This window comes from Neolamprologus brichardi, chromosome 23 (assembly GCF_056152115.1).
Source record: "Neolamprologus brichardi isolate AB-2024 chromosome 23, ASM5615211v1, whole genome shotgun sequence".
Lineage (NCBI taxonomy): Eukaryota > Metazoa > Chordata > Actinopteri > Cichliformes > Cichlidae > Neolamprologus > Neolamprologus brichardi.
In genome coordinates, this window is record NC_142125.1 from 38,768,494 (window position 1) to 38,794,060 (window position 25,567).

Below are 25,567 nucleotides of genomic sequence, written 5' to 3' on the forward strand. Positions count from 1 at the left end.
TGAGAATTTGGGATTTTTAATAATGTTTACATCTACAAATAAATATTATACCCAATGGGGTTAAACTGTGTCAAATTTAGCCTCAAAATATTTATTTATGATCACCATTAAGCCAGAACCTTTATGACCAAAATGTGATGAAAACAAGTAACAATTATTGGTTGAAATAAACTAACAGTCCAAACATGTTGGAGGACTCGTGCCCTCAGTAATGCAGTGATGCTATACGCCTAATATTGCTGCTTCTTCCTGGTTACACTGGTCAGTTTTACTGGTCAACAGTAGAAAAGCATGCTAGGAAGATGTCGTGTAAAACACGTGCAAACAGTAAACAGCAGATTCTCAGTCTGATTAAACTTAATCCTAAAGACAGACAGTTGATCAAAGTGGTTACTGTTGTAGTCCCAGTGCTGAGGGAGGAGGTGAAGAAGACATACTCTCCCATGCAAAAGTGCCAAAGTGCAGATTTATATCCCCCAACACACACGCGCGTGTTCATCAGAGGCTTTAAAAGTACAGGACTTCATGCTAGTTTTGAGGTAACACTGTGATTGTGATGAGCTGTAACACCCGTGGATAAACAACATGAGCCTAACAGAGACACCATTACCTTTGTTCTCGATGTTTGTCTCCAACTGAATGACTCTGTTGGACAGTCACTGTGAAGATCATATATGCTTAATTTCCTGTTTTGTCCAGCCTTGACTTGATAACCTTGTAACCCATGGCCTGATTGATAATAAACCCATCAGAGAGAGTAAAAATGTTTCTTAGTGCGACAAAAATCTTCCTCTTTGAAGGTCTGCCTATGATCTGAGTACCTTTGGTGAGGAGACTTTAACATGGACGATGATGGGGGCCAGGGAGGTCTTGAGAAGCTGGGCAGGGTGGTTGATGGTGTCGGCATCCAGAACCACCAGCTGCAGGGAGCGGGCCAACTCGAAGATCCTTTCAATCTCACTTTGCACCTCAGCTAAGGGGACAAAGACAGACATTAGACATTTGCATGATTCTCGCTACTTACAATTAAACTTCACAGTTTCAGACTATAGCTCAGTCAACATATACGTGAAACTCACCTAAACTGGAGCGAGTGTTGGATCTTTCTATGATGGCCCTCTTACTGGGGTTGTTAAGAACAGACCTTTTGGCCAGCGATATATCTGCTGTGACTCGTGTGATAGTTATCCTGTAATAAAGAAGACATAATTTTTTTAACCAGGGCACTGACTCGATTTTGAAGACTGCACAGAGAAGAAAAAGGACCAATAAGAATTACTCTCCATATTTTTTTCTTCTTGCAAGTAACTTTATATTTTACTTACCATTTATTGGGAGTGAATAAAGACTATGTTAGAATTAAAATAGTTCTATAGTTCTTCCTAAGAAGTGTGCATTTAATTTGTCTTTACCTGCCATCAAATCTGTGCTTGAGGAAGTCAAATAGTGCTTTCTGCATCATGTCTGTTACCTGCGAAGCAAAAATGAAAAATTGGTCAGGGACTTAATCTCGGAATATGGCTTTGTGTGCTTTGTGATCCTCAGTATGAATAAGCCACCATCCATCAGGCAAATCCAGGACAACAAGACAGATGGCACTTTACTGCTGCTAAAAAAAAAACATAATGATGTCGGATGCCCCATCTGAGCAAGCAATATGGTAATGACATCATCAGCTTAGATAGTTACCATGTGACCAAACGCAGCATAAATCAATGAAATGTACTGTTGTTTATGTATAAAGTTTTTCTTTTCATTTACCTATGATATTTGTTGTTATAATTGGTATTTTAAAACAGGAAACATGGTAAAAGGCATGCACCCTGCACCACTGTAATAACTGACCATAATTTGTCTGTACAAATATACTTTAGAGCACCAAGACGTTTACATTTTTAAAATTTTACATAACAGTGAACGCATTTTTAATTGTTTAACATAAAAAACATTCAGACACTCCTAGCTTTTAGGTTTTACTTTGAAAGGTTTTGATTGGCTCTCACAGCTCACAGTTGAGAACAGTCTAGACTTCCCAGCACTAAACGGACATGACGGACACAGCTAGCTACAAGCTGGTGATCATTGAGGAGTATTCGCAGTCCCATACCTGGCACTCCAGATGTACCTCAAAGCAGTTCTAGTATTCTGCTTTTCTACAAGCCACAATTATCAGCAGTACTGGAAGCAACAAGCAAAAATCTGCCAATTACTCAACATATTCTTATCTGAACTCTTCGTCTCCTCGCTAGTCTGGCTGCAATCTGGATGTTACGTGGGCGATGACACGTTCATAATTAACAGTGCCAACAGAAGGCTATTTTGGGGGACTCAGTGAAAAATGTACAGGAGTCATCTCATTTCTTGTCCTATTTGTAATTAAATTCAGATTATTCATGTTTGTTTGCTTTTAATGTGAGAACGTCCGATTGTTCATTCGGCTGTAGAGGCAGGCAGCTTACCTCGTAGCCCTTGAGTGAGGGTCCCACCAGAACTACAGGCCTCATGGAGGGAACCACATCATATGGGGGGATGTGCTCCGTCTGTTAACACAAAGAAGCAGCGGTACACTCAGGCTGACAAAAATAAAACCACAAGAGACAACAGACTGACGAAAAAGCAAAGCAGACAGCTGCGATAAACCTTTTTCATAGCAGACGCCGTGGCTCCGCCACTGCAGGAGAAGTACAGGTGTGATAATGATGGCTGCATTAAGGGCAGGACCTGCTTTCGCTGATGCTGGTTCACTATCATGAGTTACCGCAACTCTAAATAAAGCTAAGCCGTCATTATTATACCTATGCTTTCATTACAGTGACGAGGCGAAACGTCTGCCTAGAAACGGGTTTCTGGACTGCAGAGTCAGCTCAACACACAACCACACGTAGTAAATGGGAAGCTGGTTTACTGCCATGTCAGGGCATGTAGCAAATGGTAAGTTAATTTGTCACAATTGAAGCAAAAAGAAAAAAAAATAAGAATATTAAGAATACTTTTAGATTGTCCCAACTTTACTCAACTTTACAAAAAAATCTAACACATTATCTCAAATAAACGTTAATTTAACATGTTAGCTTACAAAATGTGATTAATGCACCGGTGTTTATCATTTGCTACATAAACGACCACTGTACACAGATTTTGACCAAACACTCACAAAACTACAGTTGAACCCAATTTCACAATAAAGGTACCACCACGACACAGTACAACTCAAAACAGCAAACACTTGGTATCATTTAGTTATGTAAGCCAACACATTTCATGTGTAGATCGTTCACACAGTTAAAAGCCACATTTTATTAAACAAAAACTGTGCATTACAAGGTAATAACAATATCAGATTGCGGTATATTTTGTGGTGAATAAAAACATTGAAGTTTAGGAAAAAGTAAATATTAATAATACTTTTGGTGACATGGCATAGTCTTTTAACATCACTGCTTAACTTTCTCTGGAATCAAACCAAGGTCTTTCAACTGCACAACTTAAAATTATGTAAATGGACGAGACTGATTCACATTAAGCATTCAGGGGTGGTTGAATTTCCAAATAGCATATGCAGTTGCCTACAAAATTCAGATATTAATTCAATTTATAATGATCTATTACACTGTCTCTCTCTAAGTATATCAGCTGACAGTAAACAATGTTCATAATGAGAAATGTTTCAGGTAAGTTTTTTTGGATCCCAACTTTTATATAATTTACAAGATTAGATTAGATTCAATTAGATTAGATTAGATTCAATTAGATTAGATTAGATTACTTGGTTTTGAACTCCTTGGCCTTTGGTTTGATTGGGTTTTTTGGCACTCAGTCAACATATTTCTGCAAAAATGGCCTGATGCATGAATTCTCATGCTTGTTATATATGTACTGATCTATGTCATATTCCCTTACAAACTGAAGAGTGTGAATATAATAAACTTAGACATAAGATGTTAATGGTTTTTTTGTTTTGTTTTTTTTTTTTTTTTGGGGGGGGGGGGGGGGGGGGGGAGAGTTAGTATAGCCAGGTCAACCATTTCCCCCATTTTCCTCTCCTTTATGCAACAGTAAGACTAAGTAACCACATGTGGCTTCATATTTAATCCACAGTTTTTTATTGTAAAGAACCTATCATAATGTATTATGTTGCGCAGTGATGGCACTTTGGCGTCACAGGAATCATTATAACTTGTTGTTGGATATTTCAGTAGATCTGAAGCATTGTACGCTATGTTACTGTAACTTATTCTAAATGCTACCCGTTCCTGTCACAACAACAAGAATTGAGTGGATAGTATATGAGTGTGTTTTACCGTCACCAACTTACCACTTTCTGTTTCTGCTTTCCTGTAGGAGGAAAGAGAAGACAGCGACAGTGATGTCAGTAGCTGCTGCCACAGGAGGAGTCACCAGAATATTTCAGAAACACTCCAACATGCTTCACATATGCAACTTTCCATTATAAGCCATAACAAATGAAACCTACCAAGGATAACTATAATATGAAAAATAGAAAAAAAAAAAGCAGTTCTATTGTCCTAAGGTTATATTCACAAAGTCACATGAGTGCAGTTCAGAGGGGGGGTCATAGTCTTGTCGTTGGGTTCACACTGTGGTAAGCCCCAGTCTCAGAGCGCCTGCAGTCCTCAACTGGAGGAAGAGGAGGATCATGGGAAAATGTACCAACAACTCTGAACTTATGCTCTACGCAGAGACATGGGAAGGTTTTAGAGTCTTATTTTCTCTATGTTGTTGTGGCCGAGAAGCTTGGCTCTAAGCTGGCAGCTGGCTATTAAAAGCCCTCTCCCCCTGTCCGATGTTCTCACCTGCTGAGGATATGAGTGGTCGGATAGAGGCAGAAACCTCATCCTCCACACTGGAAGAAGAGTTCCCTCCAGACTTACTGGAAAAGACAATGGGAAAAAGAAAGACAGAAAAAAACCCACAGTATTAATTCAGAAAAGGACTGAAACCTAAAAAAAAAAAAATCTATAGTATGCTAAGACTGAAATAAAAACTAAAACTAATGATATTGAACATTTAATTAATTTAATATTTAATCAGCTAAACCACCTTAAACATCAGAACACCGTAACACAAGTCTCTGTAGTTTCCCATATTTCTTAATTTTTCTAATAGTTTCTACTGTAAGTATTTTCATTTTCTCTTTGTGTTCCTTCCCGTGTCTTCCTGATTGTCTGTTTGCCTTTACTCTTTGTGTTTAGCATAGTTGATTCCAGTTTTATTTTGAAATTTATGTGACTGTGTTTATACTTCCTGCTTTTGTTCTTTTCCTGCCCTTATTACTCTCTGATTGAGTTCATCTCTTGTCCTTCTCCCTGGTGTGCATTTAGTTCGCATATCTTTTTACCTACTTCTCCTGAGTCTCCTCTCGTGTCTGCTTGTTGCCCAAGTTGGAATTTCCCCCTTCTGTCATCACTTAGGTCCACTGCTGAATTTTCCCCCATAAAACTTCACATCTTCCTCAAATATTTACATCATCTTAAGTATGGCAAAACTAATCACAGCATTAACAATTATTAATTCAAGAACTTTTTCAAGTTACTTTCTTTCTTTTTTTAAATATACAGTGAATAATTTAAACAGAAACTGAGTGAAAGTTGCATCTTCTTTTAAAACTAAAAGAATTTTCATGAAACTTGGGAATTCACCTCAGGTTGGCTTTTTGTTACAGATGTCCATTTTTAAAGTATATGAGGCTCGTTGTTATTCAGTTATTCAGCTATACACTCAGCAGACACTTTATTAGGTACACCTTTTCAAACACTCTTTACCACAAATGTCTAATCAGCCAATTATATGGCAGCATATGGATATATTTAGACATGGTCAAGACAACCTGCTGAAGTTAAAAGCGAGGATTAGACTAGGCAAGAAAGGTGATTTAAGTGATTTTAAATGTGACTGTTCATGTTCAAAGGGCCAGTAAGCACCTTCTTTCTTGGTGAAAATGCCAGAGGTCAGGGGAGAATGGTTAGACTGCTCAGAAATGATAAGGAACAACAGCAACTTAAACAACCACTCATTACAACCAAGGTCTGCAGAAGAGCATCTCTGAATGGACAACATGGCAAAATTTGAAGCAGGAGGACTATAGCACCCAAAGACCATACCAGACACTACTCCTGTCAGGTAAGAATAGGAAACTACGATTCATCAAAATTGGACAATTGAAGATTTGAAAAATGTTGCCTGCTCTGATGATTTCTGGTTTAGCATTTGGTTAGAACTTGGCGTTGTGGTTGTGTAATGGATTGGGGGATATTTTCCTGGCACAGTGTGTTTCCTTTTGTACCAAGTGATCCTTATGTAAATGCGACAACCTGCCTAAGTATTGCTACGGACCATGTCCACCCCTTTATGACGACAGTATACCCATCTTCTGATGGCTGCTTCCAGCAGGATAAGACATCATGTCACAAAGCTCAAACTGGCTTCTTTAACATAACAATGAGTTCATTGTACTCAAATGCCCTCCACAGTCACCAGATCTCAACCCCCTTGGGGAGGTGATGGAACGGGATATTCCCATCACGGATGTGCAGCTGACAAATCTGCAGCGACTGTGTGATGTTGTCATGTCAATATAGACCAAAATCTATGAGGAATGTTTCCAGCATTTTGTTATCCTAAACCAAGAATAATTGAGGCAGTTCTGAAAGCAAAAGAAGCCCATCCTGGGCTCCACCTAACAAGGTGTACCTAATAAAGTGCACTCAAAACTTAGAGGTGTTACATGGTTAATACGTGGCAAGCCTATTGTATGTGTGCTCTGTTAATGCATGAGTCCCCCGTGTTAGTTAATCGTTAAATCAAAAACATCTGTATTTTATCAGATTTTCAGTTTTTTGCTTGCTGTGCATTATCTGACAGTTTAGGAAAACAACATGGACAAAAAAAAAAATCACTGTCTGATTCATATAAACAATATATGCTATTTGTTACAAGAAGAAAAGACCTGTAATTTACTGGTATATATATGTGGATTTACTTTGAGCATTTTTTTATTTTATTACATAGCAAGTTCTTGTGGACTTCTATAATGCAACATAAAATAAGTATAAATAATATAAAAGTAGACCTATAATTTTAACTAATATGTAAAGCAGTAAAAAATGGCTTCAAATTACAAGTGATTTTACTCAACAATAATAATAAATCCGTGAAGTAAACGACATAAACAAAGCAAATACTACAAAAATATATGAATAAAAATGTATCTCTTTTCAAGATGCTTTACTGTCCAGGATCTCTGTAAGTCAAAAAATCTCTAACATAGTGGTCCTATTTTTCAGTGACACAGAGTCGTCCTGTTTAACGGGGGTTCGAATGTCTCTCCCTGTCTGTGAGGTTCGATGACAAAAAGCCACAGAAGCCACGCTGTTAAGTGAAGCTTCAGCATTCCAGTCGAGTAGGATTAGTATTAAACTCAGCAGCAAGGCTCGGGGAACTGCCTGTGAGTTATTGTACAAACTCTGGATGACAGAACATTCAAGACACATTATACACACACACACAAGGAAACTCGAAGGCTGATAGGTGTGCTAATTACAGCTATTGAAACCGCTGGACTGGTACAGTCGACACGAGTGGAGAGGACGGAGTAAATGGGCATGAGTCACGAAAGAGTCAAAGGAAACTTTAAAGAGTAAATAAATAAAAAATAAAAAAAATCACAGTGAGACACTAACACAGTCAAACAGGTGACGAGGCTTTCATGGAGAAGTTACATGCTTTTATATAGGATGAAATTATTTTAACTTCTGTATTGGTTAAACAGCAGTCTCAGGGGCTGTGTCAAGAGTATTGCATCAAAATATTCAAAGGTGTGAAGCTGATAAAGGAATCAATTCAGGCTGTTAATATAAACTGGCATTTTGGATCGCAATCAATCATCATTTCCATCGCTAAGACAAGTCAAAATTCCCACGGCACCCCTTCCCTTCCTACACCCCCAACTAATTACAGTATTTTCTTGAGCAATTTGATTATCTCATTAGCTGAACAAAAGTTATGTTGATAAAATTGAAACATGTCCACAGTAGTTCCATATAAAAGTTGAATTGCTTAAATGTCTTGTTGTGTCCCATTAACACAATCCTAAACACAAAGATAGCAAGTTCACTGTCAAGCAAAGAAAAACAACGAAACCTCACACAGGAAAGGTTAATTAAATTATTACCAAAATCTACTGTACTGTACAACTCTCAGCTTAATTTGTCTTTTTTGTTTGTTTGTTTGGGCAATTCTACCTGTTTATAACCATGATTTGTCCAAAGATGATCTAAAATTACTGACATCTATTTCCATGCTACCTCATTCCTAGCAATATATGCATTTAAATAAAATGTCATCTAGCTAGATTCATGAGATTTTAAATACTTTGCTTTAAAAAAATGTGGCAAGTAGAACACGTAGAAGTAGTGCGCTCAGTGGAAGCTACAAAATCTACCAAATTCTGGTTTATCTGAATAATGTTTGCTTCTTACGATCAAAAATGCTACAATTTTGGTGCAAAGTTGACTTTAAATGATCCTCAAGTAAGGTTTGATTTACGTGAGAAAAACAATGAGACGACGACTGTGGTTTTGTGCTACTTACCCTTGGACTCGTCCTCTCTTTTGCTCCTGCTGGAGTCGAATGTTTTCCAGCTTCAGAGGGCTGGGAATGAAGCCGATCTCGCAACCCTCTTTCACTAACCGACCGATCCACCAGTCATTGTTGAACTTCTGAAGATGCAAACGTGAAAAGGGATCAGATCAAATTGAATTTTGTATCATCACATATATGCCGTAGTTATGATGTTTTAATACAAATACATTAACCTCTTTTATGTGCAGGAAGTCCTTGGCGTCAAAGGAGATGGCTGTGGCTGGCACTGGAACATCTTCATCCAGTGCGCCACAATAGCTGACATTGGTCCTTACAGCAAATGCCACAGGTTTACTCTGAAGGACGAAAACACAAGCTCAGTGAGGATCAGAAAAGTATATTTAAAATGATTAAAAACTTCTTACTCTAACAGACTTGAGGACTTTTTATTGATCTGGGAAAAAATCCATAATAAAGATAAACTAGCATGAACATTGTCACAGCCTGTCTACCTTGGCTCTTTCCAGTTGAACGGCAGCCTGCTGTTCCCTCTCCTGACGGCTCTGTCCCGGTCCTTGACTCTGGCTTGGGCTCTGGCTCTGGACCTGAGCCTGCACCTCCCGCTCCTCCTCGAGAGAGACATCTGAGTCTGATGGTCTGCTAGTGTATGAATCAGCTGATCCCTACGAAAAGAAATCACAGAGATTACTGAAACTATACAGACTGGATACATCTTTTGATAATTGCACCAATCAGGCATAACATTATGGCCACTGACAGGTCACCCGTTAGTGGGATATATCAGGGAGCAAGTGAACATTTTGTTCTCAAAGTTGATGAGTTTGAGTCAGAAAAAAATGTTCAAGCATGAGGATATGAGCAAATTTGACAAGGGACAAATTGTGATGGCTAAACAACTGAGTAGGAGCATCTTCAAAACTCCAGCTTTTGTGGGGTGTTCCCAGTCTGCAGTGGTCAGTATCTATCAAAAATGGACCAAGGAAGGAACAGTGGTGGCCAAGAGTCACTGATGATTGGGTACAGAGGGCTGGCCCATGTGATCAGACAGACAAGTTGCTGGCTGTATCCCAATTCAGGGTCTGCAGCCTTAAAGGCCGCATTTTAAGGCCGATTACGTCACCTCGATGCGACGAAGGCTGTCCCAATTTGAAGGCTGCTCGAAATGCGGCCCTCAAATGCGTCCTTAATTTCCCTGAATTTTAAGGACGTGGCGGTGTAGACTTCGTGGCCCAACATATCCCAGAATGCACAGCGCGGCGGTGGGTGTGGATAATTTTGCCGAAAAAAAACGGCGGATGAGGGGCGCCCTAAGAGTAAACTTTAAGTAAGTACTGAATATCATGTCACTTATTTATGTGCAAATGTTTAATAACGAAGAACATTAAAACATTACTGTTGGCCACATGTCAGCAAAGTTATGTGACATAAGTGACGTTTGTACTAACTTGGTTTTAAAGCCTTTACTTTAAAATATACGCCGTTCAATAGCTGAGCTTAATCTTACAGAGAATGATCAAAACTCATGTAGAAACAAACAAACAAATGAACAAAAGATTTTCTCCTTCATTTCTGTCAAATAAAGCTGTATGAAACGTTTCCAGCTGTTAGTATCATGGTTGCTAGGCAACCTGGGCAGCGCAACGGAGGCTAGACCGTCCCATTTCACAAGCCTCGCACTTCCAGCCTTAGCGGTCTTTAAGTACGCGGCCCTTGAGGATTGTTGAGGCTGCGTACTTTAAGGCTGCAGACCCTGAATTGGGATACAGCCGCTGTAAATCAAACTGAGAAAAAATGTAATGCTGGTTCTGACAGAAAGGTGTCAGAATACACTCTGCATCGCAGTTCGTTGCATATGGAGCTGCATAGCTGCAGACCAGTCAGGATGCCCATGCTGACTCCTGTCCACTGCTGAAAGTACCAACAATGGGCACGCCTGTGTCAGACCTGGACCATGGAGCACTGGAAGAAGGTAGACTAGTCTAGTGAGTCACATTTTCTTTTACATCATGTGGAGGACCAAGTCGCTCACCTGGGGAATATCTGGCACCAGGATGCACTATGGGAAGAAGGAACCAACTTACAGAACTTAAAGGATCTGTTGCTAACATCTTGGTGTCAGATACCACAGCACACCTGTTTTGGTGGCAAAAAGGAGACTAACACAATATTAGGCAGGCGGTCATAAAGTTATGCCTGATGGGTGTATGTTGGGAGTGTGTTGTCTTTAAAGATGGCAAAACTATTCTAGAGCAAGAGTTGCTGCCCAACAAGAACAGGAAATAGTCACAGTGCTTTAAATTTGTTATCAAGTTATGGCTAATCCAAACTAATATTAGTACTCTGTTCCTGATAGGGTTATTAAAGAAAATGAAAACTACACTCAAGGCCTCTAAAGTAAAATAAAAAACTCTGCACAGCAAAACACTGTCCCAATATCAAGGACTTTAAAGAACAGTTAGAACAGATGCACCCGAATGACCTGAATTTTCTCTCTGAAAAGACAAAAAAAAAGCACAAAGGCTCTGAGGTTCATTCAGTCACATGGTGATAGAGGACACGTTTCAAAACAAGGATGTGCTTTAGCTTTATCTGAAAGCATCTGAGCTGCTAAGCACCATAAAGATAAATTGTTTATGGGATCACTTGCTGAAGTTTTGGAGTTCGATGCACATCAGCTTACAATCACAGTGCCAAATACTGAGTGGTGGCTTGGCACACTGAATGCAGAACAGGTAAAATCAACGATATATATATATTTAAAAAAAAGAGTAGGCTGCCAGTAGCATCTCAGACAAAGTGGATTTCTATTCTTGTGCTGTCAGCAGTTTGCATGACTACATGCATTTAATTCTCAGAGAGTGAGAGATGTCTTCTAGTTATTTTTTACTCATCTGAAACAATCATCCCATACAATCATGAAACTGTATTAGTCAAACTACAGTCTACATAGCGACAGAAAATACTTCAAACATACATACATACATTTCTCCCTACAGAGAAAATAAAGCTACTATGGACTACTAAAACCAAAGAATATCAAAATAAGAAAATGAAATATAAACTAAATATAAACTGCTTTTAAATTAATGTGCAGGCCTTGCTGTAAGGTTCTCAATGAAAACGTCATGTGACCACAAAAAAAAAGCTTGCTAAAACTGTTTTTAACTGTTAATTATTTTTAACAAACATGACTGTCCATTCTGCTCGCTTACTTGGTGCAGTTAAAACAGTAACACCTTGTTTGCTTTTATAAGACAGACATATGCAAGTATCTGCCCATGACTTGTTTTACAGACCAAACACACTGTGTAAACTGAAGACCTCTAATCAGCAGGGTTGGGTCAAAACTACCAAGTAACCACAGCACTAAAGGTGGGAATCCCCAAACACCCCACGATACGATGTTACTCCAATACCAGCTCCAAATTATGTCCTTAAAGTTAAACTATGTTAATACCTGTTTTGTCTAATAAGATAAAGTTATCTCACTTCAGATTTTCTTTTGTTGTTTTGGGCCAAAAAAATGCCAAATGCCAAACATAACAACACTGTGACGAAAACCTCGCTTAATAAGACAAACAGTCTGCAATTGATTGGGGTCAAGCTGGCGATTACATGTAATCTGTTTCTGATAATGCAGTAATTCACTGTCATAAACCATTTTTTATTACATATTTGTTGCTGTCTACATATACAGAAATTTACATTTAAGATATACAACCAGCTGGTAACCAGCAGTAAAGTTCTCTTCTACCCTCCTTCTACTATATGTAAAACAAAATTCAATACAATCAGACCACCATCTATTATTATTTTAGATGTAAAGCAGTTGCTGTCATGTTTTACTCGTGTGACTGAGCCGTTGGCTTGCTCCAAATTAGAAGGTAGCGTTGTTCAGCTAAATGTGTCCACTGTTGGATGGTTTTTTTTCAGTTGAGCCAATCTAATTTCAGTTTGCTTGGCTAATGTTATCTCAGGACAATGGTGGATAAGAGATCTCTGGTTAATGGTATTGTCAGTGCATTTTAATGTATTTATTAAAATAGCAATATGTGGTGTCTGTGCAACTACTGCAATACTATACTGTCCCCCTATACACCTACAGAGAAGATCTGAGTTAGAGAAGAAGAATCGGAGGCCACGTGACGTGACCCCTGAGATGCGTTGACGAACAAATGCAAGGTAATGGTGGCAGTGCCGAGCTGAAAGCAGGTGTTGTAACAAAACTCGATGCAGACTCTATGCTCTCGGCAGCATTTGTAGTGCAAAATGCAAAGCTGGTCAGGGCAATGCATCTAACCTGTCGGAAACACCTGGTTAAACACAAAATAATGATATCTCTAAAGGCTGATAAGTGGAGAATATTTGATAGGTTAAAAGCCAAATTCGCCAAAGGACCTGCAGCTAATGTTAGCATGTCAATCGCCAGCACATAAGAAGTCGTCATCTTCTTCAAGTACTTAATTAGGTAGTTTGCTGACAGAGAAAAGGAGCTTTTGTCACTTTGTTGGATGATATTTGAACATTTTTATACCGGCTATGCTGAAATTTCTTATTAGCATGCTATTCGTGTACATTTAATTTACAAATTTTGGCACCTGCTTGCGTATCCCTTACATCTGATACAGGATATCGGTGGTCCATTTTTTTGCAACCTGTCAGGATTTTTTCTTTCACTTAGAGCCTCAAAAAAAAAAACGCTAGGCTTGCAGCAGTTCATCCAGCCACCCAGTAGGAATTCCTTCAGTGCAACATTTTTTGCTCAAACACGACTGGATCAAGTGCTTCCTTCTGCTGTTTTAATCTAAACAATCAGCCACTAATGATGATTCAATTAAGGAAGACCATTACTCCCAAGAAGATCAATCAATTTAGTCATCACAGCTAAGCACTTTCTGCTTTGTTTTGTTTTTTTGCTGTTTTTTTTTACAAGCCAGCAGTGGTAAGGCCTGACTTCAGCACGCTGCTCATTTGAAATGTAAGCATCCCATCCCAGACTAACTGGGTGTTTTTGTAGGACTTCCAAGAACAAAAAGATGACAGAGGAACAAACACATCACTATGTTCCTGCTGGCTGTTTTTCAGCTGTATCAAACACATAGTCCATCTGTACAGTTTATTCGCGCTCAGCCTGTGAGAGCTGTTACATGGTGTTATCTGTGGCTCTAAAGGGAGTTTTGTCAGGTCTGGGGGAAAATAACCCCGCTGATGTCATAATGATATAATTTGGGTTATCTCAGTTTTAACTTGGAGGCAAAGTGCTAATTTAGAACAGGAGGCCTGAGCTTCAGTTTCAGGGTATCAAGTCAGAAAGAAAGGAGCAAATAATGACAGAGTTGCATTATAAGGATGCAGTTCATTGGGCACAATCTCTAAATGTTAGATTAAAAGTCAGAACACATTAGTCTCTGCAGTTTTTAATCTTGACCATGTGTCCACCAATTTCATATAAAAACGTCTTTTTCCCCCCGATATGATTTTTGCATCACTGCTCAACTCAATCTCATGTATCTGTGCGGAAGATTTGAGGGTGCACTGTAGCACTTGAGCTATTATCCAATGGAGTAGCTTCAGCATGTGACTCATCAGCATCAGAATCCACTTCATGACATCACGATGCATGTTTCGCCAAGCCTCGTCAGAGCCCTTACAGCACACAGTGGCACGATCAGATTAAAAAAAACAAAAAAAACACTCAGCTCGACAATTTTTGAGAAAGTCAAATGTGGGAATGAGGATCTATCAGAGTGGAGAAACGAGTGATTAGCATCTTTGAATCTTTGAATCTGGGCTTGGTTCACCTCATGAGTGTGATGAGCACTAAATGGCTCCTTCTGGATCCGATGGTTTCCTGACGTCCAATCTTACAGCTTTATAGGCAGATTGCCATCACATGCACAACTACACATGCAGATAAAGCAAAACACACACACACAGAGACACACAACAGTGTGAATGTCACACATCAGAAGCCATCTGCCTAACACCCACCCACCCAACCCCCTCCCAGTCAAGCATAACCCACGATCACGCTACACTGTACCGTTGGCTTACCCATCGAAGGCCTTATATGTGTGTATATATGTGTGTGTGTGCAGTGAGCTACTTCCATCAAAAAACACACAGCTGAGAGCACAAAAGCAGACTCACACACACCCATCCAAACACTCACCGCCTCCGAGTCTTCAAATCCATGCAGGTACAAATTGTCATACATGGAGGTTTGATATTCCAGTGAGCGCCTCTAGAAGAACGAGGGGGTAAAAAACAAAAAGAGTGTAGGCGGACGAGGAAGGAGGGGGCCCCAGATTTAAAAAAAGGATGGATGTGGGGGGTGACAACAATCCCTTCTCTCCACAGCAGAGAAGAATGATTTTAAAAAAAAAATCTCCCCTCCCGTTGGATCACGCCTGGTCCTCCGGAGGCCCGTCGCTTGATGGATGCAGCTTCTCCCCGATCCCAGAGTGCTGCTGGCTGGCTCACGTTATAGGATGGAGAGGCTCTCCCTGGAGGTAGCCCAATCCTGGCATTTCATTTCATCAGGCTTCCTCGCACACACACACACATATACAACAGCGAGAGCAGCAGAGGCAGCAGCAGAGCAGTGGATCCTTCCTCAATATCCAAGCCTGATGACAGAGCCAATGTGCAAGAAGCTGATTGGCTGACTGGCTGTCCACTCATCTTGGATGAGCGCTCTCCTTGATTTTTTATTTTTTTTTGTTAGTGCGGGGAGGTAGCAGGGATCGGGGGAGGGGGATGGGGGATCAGCACCCTCCATTTCCTTGCTACCTCTCTTTCTCACTCTGCTTATTTATTCTCCAGAGAAAGACAAAATAGCTAAATAGCTAAAATAACAGGAGCATTATTAGAAACATGGATTTAAATTCATGGAAGTTCATTTTCTTTTGAGAATTAATGTGGTTGTGACACATCTACACCACTAATACCACTAAAATAGAATAAAAGTCAGGTACTGAATGGTTTGGATTAAACCTGAGCCAATCTTTTGTTAACAAATACTTAAAATAATTACTAAAGACATAGTATTTTCTATTTTTTAGGGTATCACAGTCCAAACACGCCTTATCTCCTTATCTCTTTAAATGTTAATGTAACTTTTATATTTATAAATCATTTCCTGGCATTAAGGCCTAAATGTGGTTTCAAAGTCCTCTCCACACAGTCAGCAGTTAATGCTTAAATAATATGTTATTACTAAAAAGGAACCATTTTCATGGCAACTGAATACAAACGCTTTTCATTTGAAATGGTGCAAAAACACAGGTGTTACTGATGAGACCTGCAGAGAATCGGTTCTATTTATGTACACAGGCGTAATTAATGTGATCAGTAAAACCTGTGATAAGCCAAAAATATCTGCTGCTGAAAAGCTCTGCTCCAACTAAACTGAAACAACTAATACTTAAAAATGAATATTTTGTGGGTGAATATTTGCTGATAATCTCTTTTGTCTATGATACCAGATTATTTAGCTACTGGAAGATAAAAACAATGGGTGGACACTAGGGCTGCTACGATTAGGCGACTAGTCACGATTATGTCAACTATTAAAATCGTCGACGACTAATTTAATAGTCGACGCCTCATTTGAAGCTTTGTAAGATCCCAAAAACGTGGCAATAAGTAGTAGGATTTAAGAGTGTAATAACAGACTGAAACAGAAGATGGCAGCACTGCATGTACAATGATGTCAGCTGCCGTTAAACCCCGAAGAAGAAGAAGCAGTGTCCGGTATCGTAGCTGTGTCCAAATTTAGGAACGGCATCCTCCTGTGCCTGCATTTGTAGGCCGATTACGTTACAGCGACACAACGAAGACTTCGACAAATGCGCCCTTCATTTTCCCAGATTTGAAGGATGGGTCGGGTGTATACTTCGTGGCCCAACCTATCCCACAATTCATAGCGCAGCCCTGCTCCGTTTCCAACAATGGCAGCAGCTAGTTAGTTTTAATATTACTCTTATTATTCTTTCTGGGTCACAAAACAAACATTAAACATATTTTCAGGCGAGAATGTAGCTGTGTAAACCTCAAATATCTGCTCAGTTTATCAAGACACCACATATTTTCAAAAGCGCTCTGACGTTTTTGGAGACGTCTGTTACCCACTAGCTCGATAGCTAGCCGGGGTTCAAGCCTCACTAGAGCCCGTGAGAACACCGGACTCCTGGCAAAATCGTTTACAAATCCACCGCCGTCTTTCGCTACTCAGGTTAAACATGACATATAAGTCACTTAGATAACTTAAAAATGTTATTGTTTGGCTTTTTTTTAGTATTTTATTTGTTTCTGAGTAAATCGGTTTGGCTGAGATTAAAATTATAGTTTTTACACAGCTGAATAAATGTCAAGCAGGCAACTGATTATCAGAAGTGTGAGATGCTGGAGAATATAATCCGGTGTCCTGTTATATTTTAGATAGCAAGGAGTTTATTAAACTTCACTGAAACAATCTGCAAATTTCATTAAAATTTAATAAACTATCATCTTGTCTTTATTTTTAGTTAGCACATACCTGAAACACTTAAAGCTGTAAGCTAATGATAGTTATATAAGAGCAGATGCTGCTGGTGCAATAAGCTGTACGTTTTATGTCCAATGGATGCATGATCTGATTAGTCGTTTGTGGCAGCCCTAGTGGACACATGCTTTAGAAAACTCTTGGAAATTCTTTAAGTTAACCAATCAATTAAGAAAATACTTGAGCCGGACCAATATAATTGGCAGATATTAGCTATTTGACAATTGACTGGTATCATCATTTTTAAATAAACACCGTTCAACCATGTTATGAGTGTTGATATTGCATAGGTTGTCTACCAGAGGGCACTCTGCAGCTTCCCATTTGGTACCACATGTTTGTATGTTCTGAGCAGTTGGGTAGAGCGTAAATGAGTCAAGAAATCACTACACAAAAATTAGGGAAATCTTGTCTAAAAGTAAAAAAAAAAAAATCAGCTTATTCGTTGGATGGTCAAATCCAAATGTGATGAGAAGGTGTTGTTTACCTTTTTTAAAATAAAATCACATGAACAGTTCCAAATTCAAAGAAATTCAGTTTTAAGTCACAAAACAGAGAAATAAGCAAATTCAATTGGCTAATCATTTCAGTTTCACATTTGGTCTAAACAAATTGAAAAATATACTATAACTTGTCAGCACAATAATCTAATAATAATCAGTTTCACACTTTTTTTGGCTCATGCCTTACAATGGTTTGCTTCTGCGTCTACCTAAAGGCTCAAATTAAATTAATGTTTAGCTCGCTTGAGCCAAGACGACAAAAGATGGCCTTTGGTCAACAAGAAAAGTACATTTAGCTCTTAGCATTTAGCCCCTAGATTTAACTCTTTGAACACAGACTAACAAATATAAATTGTTTATCTTTTTCAGAAATGGCTAAAATGTTAATGATAACTAAACTAAATAACTGTGTACTTTAGTACTGATCATTTTTACCATAATCAAGCACATTTAACATACCCTGTACCCAGATGCTGCTCTCAACTTAACATAAAATTCATTTTTCCAATATTAATATACCAGTGAACCAACAAAATGTGCACTGGGGTTTAAATGCACTACATTACTGGAAACTAGAAGCTTGATGAGTGTATTTTAAGCAGACCGCCTTACTCACAACCATATGACTCATATATATTAAATAAACTTTCTTCAACTTAAAAAATAGTACAGAATAACTATTACTAACACTAGAAACGGCACATTTATAAAAAAAAAATTACACCACTGAGTACAGCATGCTGGGTAACACCATGAATAAGAGTCTGCTGAGAGCTGTGACGGGCTCTGTGCCACATTCAACAACAGTAAAGACAGATGGAGGATGAAGAAAAGAGAGCAGAGATGCTCCAAAAATAACTTTTGATAAAAACAGACGAGCTGTGTCTGCTTTATGCACTTTTTTCCATTTTAAATATTGAAACTGGTTTGTTCGGTGAAGAAGAGGCAACATCTTACTCAAGACTAACACGTATTTTTCCTCAATGCAGAATAATTTCTGCCCCAAATTTTGGAAATATAAGTCTAAATGTAAGTCCACTTTTAAAAGCCAACTTAGTTATGGGAACATTAATTAAACATTAACACTAATGAGCCATATGCTGAGTAAAAACAGTGGGAGCAAAAACTACCATTACATTTAACCTAAAAGCAGAACAGCCAGCCTGCTGAGGCCAGACTCCACAGCCCTGTGCCAACAACACAATATTTTCTAATAGAGACTAAGAATGCTACACTATTTGGTTTTTTTGGTTGTTATATTTGATCTATTTGTTATTTTTTTTATGTATAAATGACAGAGGAATGGGCCATTGTAATCCTATATAAATCCCTGCTTATGCAAAAAATAGAAATAACAACAACAATAATAATAATAATAATTTCGCTCTGTTGCCTATAACGCCAATAATTTTAAAGATATCATTAGACAAAATTTTCAACATACCAACCAACACTACACAATAATAAAACAGTAAAATCTACTGCCCCTTATGTTTCCAGTAAAGCACCAGAACTGATTGATTGTTTTAAGGAATAACTAAATGACACCATATTCAGATATGCTGTAAATGTTCATATTTTGCATTTTATGCAGTTATAGACACTGCCTGATGTAGGGTTTATGCCACAGCTGCCCTAAATTAACACTATTGGTAATTAGCAGCATCATTTTTATGCCTCTGTAATGGTTGATCCAAGCTCTTAAATAGAAATGAGAAATTTGATGCTAAAATCTGATTATTATTGTTATTTATAAATTTTCAAATGTACTGCTTAACAAAAAAAAACAGCAAAAATAGTAAAGCACATTGATATTTTTTGATTAAGATGTAAAATTATAGTTATTTACTTGCAATTCATTTTAGTGCTTGATTGTTATGCTTTGTTAATTTCTGTATTCTCAGAATAGTCCAGAGTGCCAGCTCGGATTTGGGTATGAAAATGTGAATTCAATTTGGTATTTGCCTAATAAATAATGATATAATTGTTAGTTTGAACACATTTTTGACTTTTAAAATACTGGTGTTGTCTTGTTTTTATATCAGGTGACCTAATAATATTGTTAAGTACTTTATATTGAAAGAAAAGATGTTGTATAACTACATCTAAATATGTTATTGATGCACTGCCACCTTCTACTACCTGCACTTTACCACCCCCTGCAGTCAAAAGCAGTGTATGTCGTAAATGTGTGATCATCAATCAGAAACTCAGCAGAGTAAAAATCATGAATAGCTGTTTGTTTGGGGGTTTTTTTGAGGTATGAAGATCCTGTTCAGTAAAAAACACCATATATGATGAAGCCCATTTACAACACAGGGTAAGCAAATATCTTAACAAGGATTTAATTTAGGGGAAAATTTGATACATGGAGCAATTAATGCTATGCATAACTATATGTGTTTTTTTGTTGTTGTTTCTATCCCATTTCTATTATTTGGTATAAATGCACAGAAATATCTGAATTACAACCATTCAGAGCATTTGTTCCCTGCAGTACCTGTCTGAGGATGAAGCTGGTGGAGGTGGTGCTGCCGTCAGACCTCTTGAGGCGACTCCTCCTGGAATAAGTCCCTCGGTTCACCTGGCGGGAAAAAAAATGAACTCTTAACCAGCAGCTACAGTGTCAACTCTTACATTTTCTTGTGCACATCCATTATATTTGGATCGCTTGCTGAAATGCCACATGAGACTAATACATGATGCAAAGTGACATTCGGGCACATGTGCTTCACACAGCAGCTGATGCTCTTTCCAAGATTAGATAAGGTCAACCTTACAAGCCATCTGACATGCAACACAAGCTAACTTCTATTATATGTTTCTGCATTATACGCTGCACTTGCCAACTTACTTTTCTCCTTACCTCACTCGTGACTTTCTTTCTTGCTCTCCTCCAAAAAATCCAAATATACCAACAGAGTTCATCTCCAGGGAGGTAAATTAATTATCTGCCAGTGATTTGCCCCATTTCTGTTCAAATCTCCAGAGTTAATGACAATGTCACCATTAAAAAGTCAGAGCCTACTTCCCTGAATTTATAAAACAGGGCCATTAATCTGGGTCACCATCCCTCTTCTGCCTCTCACTTTCAAGCTAAGAGCCCAAAGCCAAGAACTGACCCGCTATTATTACACACAGTAAAGATCAATCAAACTGGAGAAAAATAAATTATCAGCTATCTAGCAGGGGGCTGATATCAGGGGACTGATGCACTTCCTTCCCTTTATATACCACAGCTATTAAAATAGATGCACTGTTAGAAAGCTTGGGTCAGTCTTATGTTCTTTATAGATGCAAGGCAAGTAAGGCATTTCTGTGAGCTGAAATTGCAAAAAAACTGTATGAAAAGCATGACTTTTAAACATCAAGTGGAATCCACCTTAAACTGAAGCCACTGAAATGCTGACACACTGGTAGGACTATGTCTTTTCTATCTGTTCTGTAATGCTTTGATTCATAAGTAAACAAGGAAGAAAGTCATTAAGTAGAAAAGCATGGGCAAGGAAGAAAGCATGTGTAAAGGCTCAAAATAATTACGTTGAGGTGAATCAGTAAGTCAATAAAACCATTATGAAAGTGAGATTTCCAAATAATGTAGTTTATTAAGTATAACTAAAGTCCACTCAAAAAATAAAACTTTTACATAAGTAAAACATCACTGATTTGTTATTCCCTCAGACACAGTTCATTTATTGTTCTTAATATCTAAACTATACTGTCACCTGGAGAGTATAAAGGTGGGAAGATGTGCATTGCAAAACACAAAGTTAAAATAAAAATAAAGAGTTGACCATCTATGCTTTGTTTTTTGTCAATAGTCTCATTCATATTTAAATACTAAAACAGTACAGTTAGGTGTTTTAAAGCCTATATTCATAATGTATTACAGGGGGGGTTGTTTTTCTTTTTAAAACAAAGCTACCTTTTGCTGTCACCATAACGCTTGTAGTGGACTGAGCTACTGAATTATTCTGGTTACATTTTTATTTTAATTAAATTTAAAATACTTTTTCTTCACTTTTAAATTAAAATGTATCCTCCGCAACAGTAGCAGCCTTGAAGACACCTGACCTACCTGAAAGATGGGCGCTTGGATGCCCTCGCCAATCTTGTTCCGTATGTAGATGTGCCGGGACATTTCGGCCAGGACATCGGTCCAGAGGGCTGGCTGCTCAGGTCCAGCCCAGCGGAGGGGCGGCGGGTTCCGGGCTGCGTGCTCCAGTTTCACGCCACACAGGAGAACATGAGCGCTCGTCACGAGACAGGTGTTCCCGCTGCTTGTTCCTGCCGCGCGCGCCGGGAGCTAAATCAGACACACTGCAGCCGCTCGAGCCACTCAAAACCAGATGCGCCCTGATGATGGACGGAACTATTTTAGAAGCAGAGGAGGGGGTGGTGGGGGGGTGTTACCATTTAAAACGCCTCAGGTGACTATTTTAAACATAACAGGGAGCTAATTTAAGCTCAAAGCCCGAACAGCCCCTGACACATTTATTCGGCAGTTTATTAAAAAAGACCCACTGCTGTTGCTGAAGTGTGATAATGAAGAACACATATAACATCCTATTTTGTCTTGCAGATGGATTTGTTTTTATCTTGTTTTCACGTGTATTCATGTGTGTTCAAAATAGTAAACAAAATTTAAAACAATTTAAAAACCACTGAGAGTAAATGTACATATGTCATATACACGGTAATTTACTAGACGCTACATCTCTACAAAAACAGAAAGATTTCTTCTTCTTGGCACACTTCAAACGTTAAGTCTTTTGAACCTTTAAAATAAAAAAGTAAAAAAGAAATTCTCTGACACTTTAAAGGGAGGGACCTTTATACATATATATATATTGTGTTCCCTTGTGTGTGTGTGTGGGGGGGGGGGGGGGGATACTCAGGGTTGATGAAGCTATTGTTATGTCTAATTTAGGTGCACCCCTGTCATAAAATTAATAGCCCCAGTAATAATTCTACATATAACAGTGTCTTTCTTTTCTGTTGTCCATCATGATTACCTTTAGCTTTGGATCTAGCTCGCTAGCTCTTGGCTGTTTCCGCTTCTGCAGTTCTCATTATACTAAACGGTTGCCAAGAGATTCTTTTTATTTCCCTCCAGTGATGAGTTCGTTTGTTGTCTCATCAGCTCTTCCAACAAGCGTTTGGCTTATTAAAATCATTTTTATGTAACAAGAAAACAGGTAAGTTTCCATTTCTTTGTTTCATTTCTGCATCACCAAACTGATACCTGCCTGTACTGTAAGCAGGCATCAGTGATATGTGTCATGTATGCTTATAGGGGCCGATTTACCCTCCCCAAATATAGACCAGCAGACAGTACACCTATGCAGAAACGTGGACTGGCCTTCAGAAAAAATCTGAACAAATAAATCAGGTTAGTTGGGGTTTTTATTCAGTCCCAAGAAAGACTTTGTGAGAACTTAGAAAGGAACTGATATTTACACACTGTGTATGTTATCGACATATTAATGTTGAGCTAATACCAACTATCCATATTCTCTGCAAACCCCACTTTCATGTTGTTTCACGTTTTGCTCAGCAGATGGCAGTATAATCAAAGGGACCGTAACAAGGACCGAACACTGTTTACTGGACCCACCAGTAGGTTCAGGAGCACAACTGAAGTATGTTTTCACCACTGTCCCTTTGAGTTAGTGCATCGGGTACATGAAATGACATTTCTTTTACTGTATACACCACAGATGTACAGATAAACCACTAGGCCTCAATAAAAATGTAATTTCTGTAAGTATTTACAAAGTGCTGTTAATTAGAGCAGAGCTTTTCCAGACATTCGTGTTAAATTTTGGATGCTTATATTATTTTAATTTGCACACAGAAACAAAATAATTTCACAAAAATCAAAAACTACCAGGATCAAAATTATTATTAACCCCCCTGATGCTAATGGTTAGCTGTGTAATGTGTTGTCTCAGACACAACTCCTGAGCAATCTCAGCCCATTCTCTTTCTCCTTGTTGTATATCTTTGCATACTTCAATCTGGCTTGAAGGTTTTTCTTGGTCTGAAACCTCGCAGTCCACTCCTGTACAGGGTTCTAGTGATTTTTTTTATTTCTTCAAGACTATAATTCCCAACTTTGCTAAGTCATTCACTGGTGTCCTGACACTTGTTCTGTCTTTAGACACATCTCTCACCAGTTTTCTTTCCAGTCCTTGAAATCATTTGTTTCCTACCTATTCCAGGCTTGTTCTGAACTGTGTCACTCTCTTTGAATGGCTTTCTTTCTTTCTTTCTTTCTAGCCTGTCCTGTGTGGCAGCTTTTGCAATCAAAATCCTGATCATTTATACTTTTTTTTAAAGATTTAAGTTATTTCACTGGCACTCACAGTGTCTTAAATGCTGATGCTTAGCATCACTTGTGCTAGTTTTACATGAACAGGGTGTATGATCAAATATCATGCCACCATTTTTGCTCCACAAATTTCACTAATGCCTAAATATCCAAGAGAAACAACAACATTTCGACATTTAGAACAACTATCAAACACACTGCATTGGTCTCATCAATTTACCATGATTAGTTTCGATGTTATGAGCACAAATGTGGGAGCAGGTGAGGTGGAAAAACTGGAATTCTGGAATAACACAGAAGTTTGACATTGTTCCAGCCACGTCTGATTGGTCAAAAGCAGTAATATTGCTATCTGTCACATAGCCCGATCTTTGGGAGAAATCCGTGTGGTTCTATAACTTCACGGTGAGTCAGTAAATTACAGCACACATCAGTTATAGGTCAATGAAGTGGTCACAATCAATTTGATGGACTGTCCTGCATCTGAAACTGCAAAAACACATTCTAATTTACTAGAAGAGCTCTTGGCTCAGTTTGTCTAACTGCAAATAAATATCACAGTTTTCCAACTGAGAATTGTGCCAAATGCTTTTTGGCTGTAAAATTGTCAGAGTAGATCTGCAACATTTGTTTTTCATAAGATAATTGAGTTTATGTTGTTATTAGATCATTTAAAATAATTTTCTAGCAAAATGTCACAACAGATGCATGCAGTATGTTTTACTTGTATCTGCAGAGAAGCTTCAGCTTCAACAAAGAACATGTTAGTCCATTAGTCAGCCCTCTGAGACACTGAGTGGTTTTATCTGTTGTTTGGTTTTTTTTCCTCCAAGGTACCTGAATGCCTCTGCACTCACCTGGTCAATAACACAGTTATTGTATAGCCTAAGAATATCTTAGTCACTGTGCTTTTACAGCCATCTCTCCTCTCACGCGATCTCTTGTACCTGCAGGCATGCATCGCATGAAGCCTGGATGAAAACATAACGGTCCGCTGGCAAGGATAACGAAATCTAAGCAGAAACTTTATTTTTGGCGTCTGCAGAGGAAGCATGTGATGTATAGTGTCCCGGAGGCAAAAACAAAAAAATAAAGGTATTGCTAATGTTCCTCTGTGTGTCAGTGCGTGGCACTTTTTTTTCATATACTGAAAAAAACAAAAAATACTTTGATACACCGATTTATGTTCTGAGGCACTTTGATCAGAGAAACCTTCAAACAAGTGAACATAGCAGATTAACCTGCTTTAAAGTGGACAGATTAAGTTGTTTTTGCTTCAAGTTGGGATAATATGGATTGTATTATGGGATGTAAAGACAACCAGCTCTCTTACAGAGACTCAATCGCAGTTAAATTTTAATGTATTTATGTAAGATTGGGAAAAAGCTCCCTGAGTAAATGTCAAAGGTGGATTTCACACTTTAAATTATTAAACTGCTTGCATATGTCTGTGACTGAAACTCTGGGTTAGGGTCTGCTACTGCTTATTAACTAAATGAGCAAACAAGAAATGATATCTGGCAACAAAAAACCCTTCAAAGTCATTAAATCAGGGACCAACTA

The 25,567-nt window shown here is 38.5% G+C and overlaps 1 protein-coding gene across 3 annotated transcripts in view; it reads right to left on the bottom strand.

The window, feature by feature from the left end:
- The window catches only part of LOC102777708 (voltage-dependent L-type calcium channel subunit beta-4-like), a 29,451-nt gene extending 7,640 nt beyond the window's left edge, over positions 1-21,811 (bottom strand). Inside the window, exons 1-11 of one of the 3 annotated variants that reach the window (XM_087835868.1) lie at positions 21,749-21,811; positions 20,171-20,254; positions 9,114-9,284; positions 8,835-8,957; positions 8,611-8,738; positions 4,815-4,891; positions 4,316-4,335; positions 2,460-2,540; positions 1,413-1,471; positions 1,080-1,189; positions 822-973 (exon numbers count right to left, since the gene is read on the bottom strand). In XM_087835868.1, the coding sequence (XP_087691994.1) occupies positions 822-973; positions 1,080-1,189; positions 1,413-1,471; positions 2,460-2,540; positions 4,316-4,335; positions 4,815-4,891; positions 8,611-8,738; positions 8,835-8,957; positions 9,114-9,284; positions 20,171-20,254; positions 21,749-21,811 (1,068 nt within the window). Of the gene's footprint in view, positions 1-821; positions 974-1,079; positions 1,190-1,412; positions 1,472-2,459; positions 2,541-4,315; positions 4,336-4,814; positions 4,892-8,610; positions 8,739-8,834; positions 8,958-9,113; positions 9,285-14,794; positions 15,252-20,170; positions 20,255-21,748 lie in introns of those variants that run through there. The other 2 variants (XM_087835869.1, XM_006807122.2) reach the window with 2 other exon arrangements.
- Between the last annotated feature and the right edge of the window lie 3,756 nt (positions 21,812-25,567).